Genomic DNA, 15,534 nt, shown 5'->3' on the forward strand with positions numbered 1-15,534 from the left:
ATCCCACAAGAATAGTGGCAAAATTGTAAGACTTAGTAATGTATGAGATAAGAAGTTAACATTCTATGATCAAAGCCTATGTGTAGCATGAGACTAGTAGTTTATAATATAGCTAAAAACATTTATAGTGCGATAAGCATTTAACATTGTTTTATCTGCCCACTGACTGGTGCATATAAATATTAGCTATAGCATGTGACTGGTTACAATAATTTGATAATGTATTGTATGTTATGTAGACCCACATAACCCTGATCCAAAAGCTGTCCTAAGCCACCTGTCCTACGGCTAGAATCCATTAAAGTGGCAGTTTGTGGCTAGACAGGAATGTGGGAACGCACATCCTAAGGAATGCTCGTGGTGCATCAGCCTGTTAATAAAATTCTGTACTAAAAGCCCTACTCAGGGTACTGTGCATGTCTTAATCCCTAGTCATGGTGAGATCACTGGATGCCCCAAGCATCTGATGAATTCTCATTAAAGTAGCCAAGAGAAGCAGTAGCATTTGGTCATGGTTTTACATTTCAGCATATGTGCACAATTCTATTTCCATCTGCATAAATCTTTCGATAAAACACAGTGGTGGATTAAGACTACCATGGGCCACGTCTGTAGAGAGATTGCTGGCCCCTTACCTGTCTGAGATTTTTAACTACACAGATGCAGCCTGCTACCCCTAACCCTACATCAGGTCCACCAATTTTTCCAGGCAAACCCTAAAAGGAACTGACACCCTAACCAAAAAATACCTAACAACGCATATTGCCCACAGGTCATATTTGGAAGGAAGACTTTCACTGACACAATACAAGTAGGTCAGCCAGCGACTACAGTACAGATCAGGCAAAACTAAAAAATGCCACAGTCACTTAGACTATAATATCACCTTGATTACAGTGCACCTCACACCACAACTGTCCGCACTGTGACCATATTACTACCATATTTTTAATATTAAGAGGAACATAATTATATTATACCTTAATGAATATATGTTAGGCCCCTTCCACTCTAGCGTTTTTCACGCGCGAGTTCTGCGCGTGCTTTTGACGCGCAGAACTTGCATTGCACTCTGTCCCATTGTTTCCAATGGGCCTTTCCTCATTTGCGTTGTTTTTCACGCGTGTGCTTGCGTTTGTTTTGACGCGCGTCAAAATCGCAGCATGCTCTACTTTTGCGTTTCACGCACGTTTTTCCCGCCCCATTCAAGTCTATGGAGACGCATCAAAAATGCATTGCACTCGCAAGCATTGCAAGTGCAATGCGAGTGCAATGCGTTTTAAATGGATGGGTTGCTAGGTGACATGAATAATTCCCCTGCTCCAGATCGAGCATTTAATTAAAAAAACACAGTGAAGAACAGTGAAGAATAGAATAAAAACAGTGAACACAGGATCATTTAAGTGAAAAACACAGTAAAGAACACAGTGAAGAATAGATTACAGATGTTCGGCACATCTGCTTACTTGTCGGGAGATACGCGCGTCTTTGCCTGCGGTGGTGACCAAGGCGTGGTACAAAGTTGTGAGGCAGAATCGTGGTCGGGAACAGGCAGGAGGTCGAGACAGGCAGCACAGGATCAACATCAGGGACAAAACAGGAGGTCAGGAGAGGCAGCACAGAGTCAAAGTCAGGAACGAAACATTAAATCTATATTGCTATAGATTAATTCACTTTAAAAGAGAATACAGCAGCAATAAATTTGAGATTCTGATGGTGCTTGTTTTTCTGGGCACGTTCTGGGGCCCAGAGCTGCTAGATGGCCCACATGAGGCTGTGCATAAGGAATCCATGAGGGTGGGGGTTTCTGTATCTAATGAATCCATAGGGTGTGATGAGGGCTTTTATATAATAAACATGAGGGGACTGTTTGGGATGATAAACTAGGGAACATTTTAGGAACAGGAGACTTTTAGTTTCTGAATTTTGAATGCTGCCATGTGAGTTCACTGAAAAGGGGCCTAGTTAGTCTCTATCGCCCTGCAACCTACTGAAACCTGGAGCCAACCCTGCTTGTTTTTATGAAAATTTTTGTGTCACAATATACATTTGATTGTTTAAATGTACTGATGGAAAGCCCTATGCAGTTATATAAAGCGTATTGTGTTGGTGAGACTGATTCTTTTGAATGTACTTTATTAAGAAATTGTACTTAGTTTGTATAAAACAGGTTGCAGAGCTCTCTCCTTATTAACAGCTTTAACCTCTCTGTAGTGAACCTTATTCCTGCCTGTATAATGAGCTCAGTATATTTTTAGATCCAACCTCCTTGTGTTTGTTTACACAGCTCTAAGCAGTGAAGATAAAACGTTTTCTACAGTATTCTGTTAGAGCTTGTATGGCAGTTTTCTGGATTAAAATTTAGCACACCGCCAGAAATTGTGATTATTTTCCCCATTTCGCCACCATCACACTTGCTGTACCCCGCCCCATGCATATGCTTTAGCTATAGCATGCTCCTGTTCAGGTGCAGGTTATACTGTGATTCTAAGGAAGGCATGATCAAAGTCTCCTGCCTTCCAACACAGTGGAGGTGTGGGGTATACATATGGTGCACCAGTATATATATAACAGAAGATGTTATCAATCTCTCAGCCCATATTTCCTTATCAGGACAAAAGTTAAAGTATGAGACAAGGAAAATACAATACTATATCCAAGAGCAGAAAAGGTCAAAACTCACTGCTGAGAATTTTAAAAACAAGCACACAGAGAGCAGTTAATTTACATATTACTTAAAAGACGTGTTTTACCAAGTTAGGTTAGGTTCCAGGATTAGGCAGGCAGGAATCTACGGTCAGATCTACTTCTGATGGTACATTCCTCATGGTAGGTTTCCTTTGACATATTGGAAATAATTTGTTTGTACCTGCTTTTTATCATTGTATTCTACCATTTGATTTCATGCATTATGACGCAAACATACCTTGAGAATGCTGTAGCTACACTCATGCAGGATCATATCTTACTTATTCCCTGAGCTAAGTGGTTTTGCTGAAAAAACAATTATAATATTCAGGACCTTTGGAAAGCTGAATCAGCATGGCTTCCTCGATCAACACTGAGCTTGTCAGAATTACAAATGGAGGTTAGTCAAGCATGACTAAGCATGACTAATCAACCTGAGCTGGATCACTCATACACAGCAGCTGGGGGATGTTGCAGCATTTGATTATTCTGTCTGACAGGGAGAAGAGTGATTGCATCATGTTCTCCTGCAGAGAAAAACTCACATACTAGGAGAAGCGCGGAAGCAAGCGCTGAAGGAGCCATAGAAAGGACAGAGCTTCATTATCACAATGTTATATCTGTTTTATCAGCAAAACCACTCAGCTCAGGGATCAAACAAGATATATCCTGCATCAGTGTAGCTACAGCATTCTCAAGGTATGTTTGCTTTATAATGCATCAACCCAAATGGTAGGTTTCCTTTAACCCAAAGAACTAATACAATAATAAACAGAAGAATTAAGGTGCTTTTAGCCACTGGAAGTTTTTATATGCTTAGTATTTGATGTAATATTCAAGTATTGGATTACTCATTTATTAATTTTAGAACAGTGCGCAATGGAATTTCTACACAATTTAAGCAACCTATATCTCATATGATAGAAGCCTCTTCCTGACCTTTTACCGCATGTATCTTCTGGCAAGACCCAGTAGACCATGAGTATACTTCATTACCCTTCGACTCATTCTGGAGGACATTCTCCCTTAAGTTGATTGGAAATACTTTACTAACTGTAGTAAAGGTTTGGGACAATGTAACGCCCATTTTTTGTTTCATTTTATATATTTATTTAAAAAAATGGAAAGTTTGCAGTAACATGTTAATACCTTATGAAGAGTTATACTATAAGTTGTCCGTGAGTGATTTTCTTGTAGACAGCTCTAGTAACGCAATTAATTTACAATGGACAGCTGTTCCTATTAGGTCCTATCCATATAAAAGACAGAAGCACCCCTACTCCTTTTTTCCCCTCTTAAAATTTATTTTTGGTACTGCATGCATAGTTTTTCAAAGAATCAGACTAGACTTGATTGATTGCTTGGAGAAGTACAGAATGTGGAAAGGTGAAGAAGATATAATAATCACTCGGCCAAATAAATGCACTCAATACTTGGTTGGGACTCCTTTTGCATGAATGACTGCATCAATGCAGCATGGCAGCGATCAGCTGATGGTGCTGCAAAGGTGTTATGGAAGCCCAGGTTGCTTTTATAGCAGCCTTCAACTTGTCTGCATTGTTGGGTCTACTTTTTCAAAATTTACATCTGAAGACAACACCAGTTCTTTTTCTCCTCGGCCCAGGTAAGACGCTTCTGGCATTGTCTATTGGTCAGGAGTGGCTTGACACATGCAATACTTATAGCCCATGTCCCTGATATATCTGTGTGTGGTGGCTATCGAAGCACTGACTCCAGCATTAGTCCACTCCTTGTGAAACTACCTTAAATTTTTGAATGGCCTTTTCTTGATAATCCTATCAAGCCTACGGTTATCCTTGTTGTTTTTGCACCTTTTTGTACCACGCTTTTTAATAATAATAATTCCTATATCTACATAGCACACACACATTACGCAGTATTACACAGAGCTTGCCAGATTGGTTCCCAATGGGGCTCACAATCTAATCAACCTACCAGTATGTTTTGGAGTGTGGGAGGAAACCAGAGGACCCGGAGGAAACCCACGCAAATAGATAGAGAACATACAAACAGATGTTGACCCTGGGCCTTTTTCCTTCCACTTAATATGCTTTAATGCAGCACTCTGTGAATTACCTTTTCTGAGATAATGACTTTTGGATTTTCCTTGGTTGTATTCCATAATCATCAACACTAACACTAGAAAAAGTTCACTCTGTTTGTATCGACTTTTTGACTCGAATCAATGGAAAAATTACTTTTTGCTAATACAGGCAGTCCCCGGGTTACGTACAAGTTGGTTCTGTAGGTTTGTTCTTAAGTTGAATTTGTATATAAGCCGGAACTGTATATGTTATAATTGTAACTCCAGACAAACTTGGATTTTTAAAATGTTGAGTTGTCATAAGAACCAGGATTAAAGCTTTATTGCAGACACCTGTGATAACTGTTATTGCTGTTTATTGTAGCCAGGGCTAAAGTACAGTAAATTAACAATTACCAGAGGCCCGTTTGTAACTAGGGTTGCTCTGTAACCTGGTTGTTCTTAAAGAGGGGACTGCCTGTATTCCAATTTATTGAGAAGCACATGTATATTTAAAAAAATCATATATTTGTATGTACTGCTTATAGAATGGAACGTTTAATATTTGGTACTTTTTTATTATTGACCCTGAATGTTTAAAGCAATTGTTTACTTACCATATATTTAGATGCTCATATTTTACATCTGTCTGTATAGTCTGTGTGTATGGAAAAGACCTAAACAGACCCATTGTAGTAAATAGTGCCATTGCAGCTAGCACTATTCTGGTCCATTTTGAAGGCCAGGATATTTCTATCACTGAGAGTTCTTCTAAAAATACAGGTGCCTGCCCATAATCTTACACTGACCAGCCTAGGCAATGGAGCAAATGCAGCAATAAAAGTAAAGTAAGAGGTTAAAAATAATTTTTATTATGTGCAAATCACGGACAAACCCCTTTAAATTATGTTTTATATATTAATGTGGTTCATAATTAGAAATATTTATAGACATAGGGGCTGTTTTAGAGTATCAAATAAAAGAATGTACCATGCACTACTTAGTTCCGTTACTGAACATGTATTTATTACATAATATATGTTAATATGTAATATCAAATATGTATCAATATATACAAATGTAATATCTCTTTAAAACTCTTGGTAGCAATCAATTTGCAATATACAATGGGGCAGATTTACTTACCCGGTCCGTTCGCGATCCAGCGGCGCGTTCTCTGCGGTGGATTCGGGTCCGGCCGGGATTCATCAAGGTAGTTCCTCCGACGTCCACCAGGTGGCGCTGCTGCGCTGAAAAGCATCTGAACGCACTCAAGTTCACCGGGCCGGACCAAGTGAAGGTAAGCGCGTCCCAAGCGACACTTTTATTGTTTTAAATGCGGCGGTTTTTCCGAATCCGCCAGGTTTTCGCTCAGCCACGCCCCCGATTTCTGTCGCGTGCATGCCGGCGCCGATGCACCACAATCTGATTGCATGCGCCAAAATCCCGGGGCAATACAGGGAAAATCGGCGCAAATCGGAAATATTCGGGTAACACGTCGGGAAAACGGGAATCGGGCCCTTAGGAAATGACCCCCACTATCTCTCTATATATTAGATTGTATTTAAACAACACCCTTTTGAAAAATGCTCTCGGTTGCAACCTTGACCACTGTTTGTCACATATAATGCTGCAGCGTGTTTACAATAAATGACTGCATGCACACACAAAAAAAAACTAAACCTGTCATGAATAATATGACACAATGGGGCACATGTATTATCACATCTGCGCCAAAAAAATGCCGGGATTTTAATGTTTTTTTTGGCGCAGAACTGTTGTGGATCATTTATAATGAGTTTGCGCCAGAAACATCAGATGTTTCTGATTCCTCCGTCTTTTTTTGGCACAAGTGGGCGTGGCCTAACGTTTCCACATTATCCTCCACATTTATGTGTATTTTGTCAGCATTTTTAGGAGCATTTTTGGCGCACGATAGACCAGGAAAAAATTAGTCAGATAGCAAAATTAAGGCGCAGTCCATGTAAGATTTTGGCGCACATCTCTTGGATGTCGGCATTTTTATGGCGCCTGACAGATCAGTTCCGTCTACACATTAATTACTAACAGCCTTGCCCCACTTAAATACATCGGGCTGTGCCTTGCGGAGACTAATCTCCAATGCCAACAGACGTGCTTGCGCCACAATTAGTAAATTCCCCCGAATGAACCAGACCAGGATGTGGAACCCTGTTGTATAGTACATCAAATCGTTTATCATTGGTATACAAATCGTCTCCGATGAGTTATTTGCACTGATCCTGCTTACATGCCTTCCAGCTACATATATAAATACAGATAGCCTAGATGCATATAGTCTTTCCAAGTCATTGGATTTGGGACATTGAATCCGGTTTGATAATATCAATGTAAACTTTGGGTTACCTGTATCTGTTCCTGGATACAATTTATGCGGTATGGTGACACTGCCTCCACTACGATTGGAGGACGCTGTACACTCATGTTCTTTCAACTATTCCCGTGTCATGATTCACTGTGCGCGTGTTGGAGGCATGTGGCTGGATTCCGCCAGGTCCTAATGCTGAAGTCTGGCGTGGCAGAGATGTTTTTGACTGTGCTTTTGAAATGGAATATCCACAGGTGTTCTCAGAGGTTGTTCAACCATATGGTAAGATGTGTCTATACTGCTAGAGGCGTTTTGGGGTATCTAACCATTTTTTCAATGAGCTATTGGATATACCTGTGGATATTCCATTTCAAAAGCACAGTCAAAAGAGTGATTACCATTGCAAAGGAATCTGGCTTCTACGTCTCTGCCACGCCAGTCTCCAGCATTAGGACCCGACGGAATCCAGACACATGCCTCCAACACGCGCGCAGTTCATCGTGACGTGGGAATAGTATAGTACATGGTACAGTCTTTTATTTGATACCCTTTTTATATATACCGAGGGACACACGGTATTACCATAGCACACTTCAAAGTCGGGGTCAATGTGCAGGCTGCAACAATTAATATGTTGGGTTTTGCATGTGATACAAATGTGTCCATACAAATATTAAGGGCAAGATTTCATTTTGGCTAACTATGTATGTAACTATGTAACTAGTATGTGGTATAACCCCTGAACAGAGAACACACGTTACAGATAGCCCCTTGGTCTGTATACTTACATTCCTTTCTTTGTGATTTGTTGTTTACCATGCTTGTATTCTTGGCTACTATTCAGTACCTTGTTACTTTCATATATGGTTGTCACACACCAGTAGGATTTATTGTTTGTAGGTTTATAGCATGATTATTATTTTTTACCCTCTTCATTTGATTTTTGGAAACTATATATTTGTCCAGTAGTGTAAGTTCTTCTGTTTAATTGTGTTATTATATGTATTTACTGGTAGAAAGTTTGACAAAGTCACAGAAGAAAATATGAACTACGGTAATAATGATCAAATGGTCTTAAAATGTTATCAATTAATCATCAGCTGGTTACACAATTCTGCACACTGAAGTATAAAAAGAAATATTCGTTTAGAAAGATTTTAATATTTTAAAGGTATTAAAACATATAAATTATATCTTGTGGAATGTGGCGAGTAAAAATTGCACATGCAAAAACAGAAAAGGGACATTGGCATATCCTTCTATTCCAAAATTAAACTAAAACATTCAATTTAAATTTGTTGTGGCTGCTTTTCTGTGAAAGTAAGGATGATTTGAGACCATATTTGGCCAGAATTATATTTTACTCACTGCCAGACTTTAGATGGAAAGTTCATTGAACCTTTAATAAAGAGACTTCACTTAGTCTTCCATAAGAAATGTGCACTCAACTTATGAACATTCACAGCTGCGGTGTCTTGGAATTAAAATCTTTAAGTAATTATACCCCCTTCTAGGTTCTTATTAGTTTTCTATTGTTGTATTTTACTTCTAGAAATCTGCCACTCGAAACAGCAGGCAGTTCTAAGTATTTTATCCTGGAATAGCAAACATCATCTTCCATAATCATTTATGATCTGTACAGCTCTGTGGAATAAGGTAGCAGCTTTATTATTTTTATCTATTTATTACTGAATTATTTAGCCCCTCCTGTCATATAAAGCACCACTTTAGTATTATCCATTTTGCTTTTTTGAACATAAGAATGTGTTCTGTTGTATTTTAGATCCATGCAGCAGTAAACCTTTAGTTCATTTATCATATATTGATTGTCCTATGTTTTTGCTTTGCAGCTTATGTGCTCATCCATTCAGAGTGCATTGTTTGAAGAAGAGGAAAGGGTGAAGAAACTTCAGCAGAAAGTGGCATCACTTGAGACTCGTAACAAACAGTTAAAAGATCGCATGAAAAAAGTAAAAAAATCTTTGCGCCAAGCAAAAAAGAATTTTAAGAATATGGAAATGACAAACCGAAAACTGAATTCGAAACTGACTTCTGTGACAGGAGAGAATAGTCATGTAAATTTGTTAAAGCAAAAAAGCTCCCATTCAATCTATTTCAAAGTATGAACCACCTATGGAAACTGCTAAGTAATTGTAAGCTGGTGTTGTAGGCCAGATATGTCATGTAAGAAACTTGTGCCTTTAACAATCTGTAACCATTTCAGCAAAGATTACATTTGATATTTATTTTCGAGCACAACAGCTGCCTTACAATAATCCTAATTACTGAACATCATGGGGATCATGCATGAATAGTTATCTAAGGAACTGGAGAACATTGATGGTACAGACATTATCTGATGTATCTCATGGTAAATAAGATATGGTAGCTATCAAGTTGTGGACCATATAAATTAATCTCATATTACAGGTCCGAAATGTCAGTGCTCGAAGAGGTTTTTCAGCTTGGAAGAATTATAAAACTATCCATAGGATGCATGATAAAGACAAATGACAATTAATGCTACTCTCTCCATATTTTTTTCAGCATTCTTGTATTGAGTGTAGTGACCATGTGCAGATGTCATGCAAACATTTGTCACCTATTCTAAATACAAAACAGCTTTAATATATGTAAGTTAATGTGACATAGCTTATACAGAATGCTCTGATAAATAACAACCACCATGAGAGTTGCTGGGCAGCTCCAACTTAGGATGCCAACATAGTTTATATTTAATAATTTTATGATGAAAAGTTTCCCCGCTGCTTCATAGCCCATACAAATCATCACCCATTCAATGGGAAAAGCAATCTCTGTATTTAGCACAAATAAGCATTTTATAGAATATTGCAGAAAATTACATTAAATGTCATTGTGTCCCTTTTATACTCAATGGGGCACATGTATCTTTGTTTTTTGGCTGTGGTTTTTCTTGTGTGCTTGTTTCTCACACATTTTCAGACTCTACGTATCTATGGCTCTGGTTGTCTGCGATACATGTGTCTATATTTGGGTACATGTATTAAACTTTTGGCTTGCCTTTTTCATTAATATTTGAGACTTTTCATGGTGCTTGGGCTCATTTGCGACTTTTTTTGTGCCTAGAACAGTCTCCATTTAAAGTTCGCCATTGTCTAGTTTTCTGTTGTGTTCCCTAAGTTATCACCTGAATCCAGATGTGAAAGTTGCAACCTTTTTTAAAAAAAAAAGTCTGAAAAAAAATCGCTCATTTTGATGCAAATCTATGGCTGCCCCTTACCAGGCATAGATATTAGCTTAGAACAGATTGTGACCTTTGGAAACTGCACTGAAGACCAAACACCACATGTCTCAATATGGGAAAACCACCAAGATACATCTGAGCAGCGGAAAAGCCAAGAAAAGTCCCAAAAGACAGATGGACAAAGCCAGGCATATGACACATGTGCCCTATTGTTTCTTTCTTTCTTTCTTTACACTTGTGTTTAAGTACTTTATTACCACCTCTTGAGATTCCAGAAAAGTTCCCCTCTGGTCTGCACATCGATGTAGCACATAAGCATTATATAGTGCATAATGTGCATGACCAGCTTCTTGCTCCACTTCCGCATGGCGTTGTATGGCTGAAGCACCTGGTCCGACAAGTCCACCCCTCCCATGTATTTGTTATAATCTAAAATACAGTCCGGCTTGGGGGTTTCTGTACTGGTACCTCATACAGGGACAGGGTTGGTGGTGGGCCCATGTATTGTGGTTAATACAAGGATCTCTCTTAACACACAATACAGAGTCGCTGCATAGTGCCCTGTAATCGGGCCTTTTAAGTTTTTGCCCAAGCAGCAACTTAGGGAGACCTCTCTGATTTCTGCGTACAGTGCCGCAGTATTTCTGGAAGCGAGGCACTTGAACAGGGTAGTGCTGGTGTAGAAATTGTCCAGGTAGAGGTGGTAGCCCTGGTCCAACAGTGGGTGCACCAAATCCCTCACTATCTTCTGGGGGCACTATAGTGGAGTCCTTCCCTTCATATTCCCTGAACTTGTAGGTATACCCTGATGTACCTTCGCACAGCTTATACATCTTCACTCCATACCTTGCCCTCTTATTGGGCAGGTACTGGCGGAATTGAAGTCTCCCTTTGAATTGTACCAGGGACTCGTCTATGCTCACATGTTTGGTGGGGGTATATGCCTGGGCAAACTTGGCACTAAAATTATCTAATATGGGCCAGACGATTATAACTAGGGTCATCTCTGGGTGGGCACTGTGTGTTGCCAGTGTAGTGAATAAACTTATGGATGGCTTCAAAGCGCATCCTGCTCATCCCCATGCAGAACATCGGGGTGTGGTACAGAATGCCTGTGCTCCAGTAGTCCCTGATAGATGGCTTTTTTACAATCCCCATATGAAGTATTATGCCCCAATACTTCTCCATCTCTGCTCAAATGACAGGTGTCCACCTGTAGGGTTGTGCATAAAATGAAGAAGGGTTTTGAACAATATGCTGTGCAGCGTAGAGATTGGTTTGGACTACAATTAAATTTGATGGCTCCTCATAAAAAATAAAAAAAACTTTAAAAAATCAACAGCTCTGAGCCCTACTGTGTCAAATTTAATTCCAGGTTCGCCCACAAAGTCGGGGACCTGAGAGCTATAATTATCTGGGGCCACCCATGTGGGGTCAGTGGAAGCCCCAGACACTTCAATAGCAGAAGGCCCGGGCACTTCAATTATAGAAGCCTGAGGCACTTCAATCGCAGAAGTCCCAGGCACAGGATCCGTACGGCGCCTTCTCGGGGGTCCGACCAGGTCACTGGAAGATAAGCAGGATAATGATGATAGATAAAAGGGGACATCATCCCCACTTGCTGACTCAGTGTCAGAGGCAAGCATGTTGTATGCCTCCAACGTACGTACATCTTCTGAGACATTGCACAGAAAAAAATAAGAATGTCTACCAGAAAAAAAATAGAGACGTACATTAGAAAAATTAGATGATGTGCACCCCACTACCGTCTAGCCGGCACACAAATAAAAAATGAAATAATGCACACTAAACCACACGGACAAGCCGCACATATGACACACACAAAAAAAAGATATGTGTACCCAACTACGTGAACACCTACAGCTCTCTGAAAAATAATACCAGGCACAAAAGAAAAAAAACCTATGTGGCCTGCACAAATGCACCAAGCTTGCCCTAAGAGAACCTAACTACCGCTAAAGATAGTGTGCTGCGCTATTCACACGTTTGGGTTCAGAAGGGACAGACAGGAGATGGGAATAAACGGAAGACAAGGGAACACACAGGACGTAGGAGGGAACAGATAGGGATCAATAGGGAACAACAAAAATCAGATAGGAAAATAGTGTTTTGGTGAAAACAGTAATGCTCTGCTCCTCTCTCCAGCGCTACCAAACCAAAACAGAGCTGCTGGAGGAAGAGGAGGGAGCTAAAAACAAGCCAGTCAGGATTGACTGGCCGTTCACAGCGATCGGTAGGCGGGACCTATGCGATTGGTCGGGTGACGTCAGCAGGATGATGTTACCGTGTCACGTGATGTGGTGGCACAGAAGAGCCCGGGTGCCCTCGCGCTGCACTAGTACTGCACTGAGCGCTAATCGCAGGAGCCAGTGCCGTAGATCGCTAAGGGTTTAAGGATGTAATGTAGTTGCCGTATTTATCTTTGTAGCCTAGATGTGTGTTCCGCTTGTGCAACTTTTGGGCTTTGAAATAGCTCCATTCTTGTGCCTAATAAGTCCCAAAATAGAGCATTACTTACTTTGGCAGCTACTATTAAGACTAAAAAGTCGCACCCCAAGTCACAAAAGTGAGACTAAACAGGCAAAGTGTGACATTTACCACAAAGGGAAAAAACTTAAGATACATTGCAATGATTAAGTAGGCCCAACTTCAGCAAACTTGAAAAAGTGGCTGCAGAAAAATTATGATACATGTGCCCCTGTGTGTAATTTTGGGGACAAATCAATGTATTGTCTAAAAAAAATGACAGTTTATAAATCCTCCTCCATTTTATTTTAACCCCTGTGAAACCCCTGAAGGGTTAACAAACTTCTTAAAGTTGATTTTTCATACATTGAGGGAGTTTTATGGGGTTTTACAGTTATTTAGGCCACTCAAAGTCACTTAAAGCTGAGCAGGTGCCTCTAAATATGGGTTTTAATAATTTTTTTATAAAAATGAGAAAAATTGCGCCCAAAATCCTGATCCTTCTAACAACATAGAAAACCTAGAGGATGCATAAAAAGGCCACACCAATATAAAGCAGACATTTGGGAAATGTTACTTATGAAGTTGTTTGGGTGCTACCACTATAGGTCTGAAAAGCAGAAACTTTAGAACTTTTCAGAAAATGTTTTCTAATTTCCATTTCTTTCCTAACTAAACACAAAAGATATCCAAATTTTTCAACTAATTTGGAGTACAATATATGACGAGAAAACAATCTTAAAACACCCTGGAAGTGTTAAAACATTACAAAGGTGTAATCACTCATAATGACATAGGGCTGATTTAAAAAATCAGACTTGGTCCTAAAGCCCTAACATGGCTTAGTCCTGAAGGGGTTAATTTGTTCACCCAGTACAGAAATGTGAAGAACAGATGAATTTTAACTCGTACCATTAATTTCACATTAGTTTTTCTTTGTTAGAAAAACTGTAATATATCGGCAGCACAACATTATCCTGATATATACTCCTACTTCCAGAACAGCCTCATACATGAGCAAGAAGACAAATAATGATGATGCTAATATAGATTTATATAATATATGAGTAGGGGGTTGGGGTAGGTCTTCAGAAAACCTCAACATGTGAAATTGAGAAAAATCTTGTTATCGAATCTGCTCACTAAGTAGTTGACTGTTGAGTCAACATTTGTTTCCTGTAATCTGTTTTATTATAGCCTTCCAGTACTGTCTTGGATGATTTGTTACATACTCTGATGTTCTTAATATGGAAAGTTCAGTCATTTATGATACCCAAATTCACGTTTTTTTTTCATATGTTACTTTTAAATTTAAAATTTCATGCTTTTGAGGCATAACTTTTATTAAGCTTTTTCTTCTTTGTTTTTACCATGTTACTATATTTTACATCAATAAAGAAAACACAGTTTTATCTAAACTCCTGAAAATTTTGTAATGCTATTTGTGAATATATATTCTTTTGATGAACATCTTTTGAACTCCAAGAAGGTAAAAGTTGCTTGGGAAAAAAAACCCAAAAGAGTCTGTGAAGTGCAGTAGTTAAATGTCACTCTGACCCTTTTTATAGGGCTAAATATTTGGCAAATAGTTTTGTGAGAGGTGAGACACAACTTCAAGAAGATGTTTGTGAATTATTGATGTAAGCTGGTTCCTTGGCTGCTACCAAACCATTCCAGAGTCCCAATAGGTTGGATGTATCCGTGTTGAGAAGCTTGGGTGTTTAGAGTGATGCTGCTTTGGGGTTAAAGAACATTCACAATACAATTAGGTGTCTCTGTGGATTGTTTGTCTAACCTCCCTTACCTTGTCTTAGAATTAAAAGAGAGAGGTCCTCTCATCATTTCCCCCTCATTTTATAGGGAATCTACCATCAAAATCAAGCATGATATTCCATGGAGGGTGTCACCAGAAAGCATGAAGTTACCAGTGCCCCTCTGTGCTGTAACTTCACAGCTGTTACCCTGTCCTTATACTTCCTCTGCTACAGAGACCTTATGAGTCATTAGCATAATTTTTAGAAGGGAGGATGCCATGGATAATTAATATAAGAAGATTACCAGGCATGCAAACCTGTCCACTTTTACCGTGCCTGATATTCAGTGAAACTAATGTTTCTAATGCTTAATGTAAACAAATGGGGCAGCAGTACGGAGCAACGAAAGCCCAGAAAAGGTAAGTATAAGTTGTTTTTTTTTCACAGCTGCCTAGGCCAGTGAATGGGAATATGTTGTAGCCATAGTCTATACACTACATAGTTACAGGTACACATATTTGTTTGAATTTGCCACAATTAGCACAAAAGAGGAATGGATCATGCACCTAGTTCACTAATCTCATTATCGTCTGTACACTGAATAGTTACAGGTACACACTTTTGTATAAATTCGACACAATTAGCACAAAACCGGAAGGGATCATGCACCTAGTTCACTAATCTCATTATTAATCCAAGTCAGGAGGATACAATCTTCAGAAAAGCCCTCTTCACTGACCCTGATATATTGGATGCTTTCTGTACTTTTCCAGGCCAATTAAAAGTAATGTCATTATTGCTACTCTACGACTTCATGCCGTCAGTCAAGTAAAACTGAGTAATCAGTCTAGTAAATATGTGCTAGACTCATGTGCATTGAGCTAAGCAAATTTGAAGGGATTCTCCACATTAGTTGAAAAAGGTAATAAGGGCTATAATAAAAAGGATATATATGGTCTGCAATGCAGAATGCCTGTACTGATGTCCA

At 39.3% G+C, this 15,534-nt stretch overlaps 1 protein-coding gene across 1 annotated transcript in view; it reads left to right on the forward strand.

The window, feature by feature from the left end:
- The window catches only part of CCDC3 (coiled-coil domain containing 3), a 61,840-nt gene extending 47,652 nt beyond the window's left edge, over window positions 1-14,188 (forward strand). The window contains exon 3 of the mRNA XM_072147342.1: window positions 8,930-14,188. Within this exon, the coding sequence (XP_072003443.1) occupies window positions 8,930-9,205 (276 nt within the window). The 3' untranslated portion in view covers window positions 9,206-14,188. The remainder of the gene's footprint in view (window positions 1-8,929) is intronic.
- Window positions 14,189-15,534: the final 1,346 nt, after the last annotated feature.

Source organism: Engystomops pustulosus, chromosome 4 (assembly GCF_040894005.1).
Source record: "Engystomops pustulosus chromosome 4, aEngPut4.maternal, whole genome shotgun sequence".
NCBI classification, from domain to species: domain Eukaryota; kingdom Metazoa; phylum Chordata; class Amphibia; order Anura; family Leptodactylidae; genus Engystomops; species Engystomops pustulosus.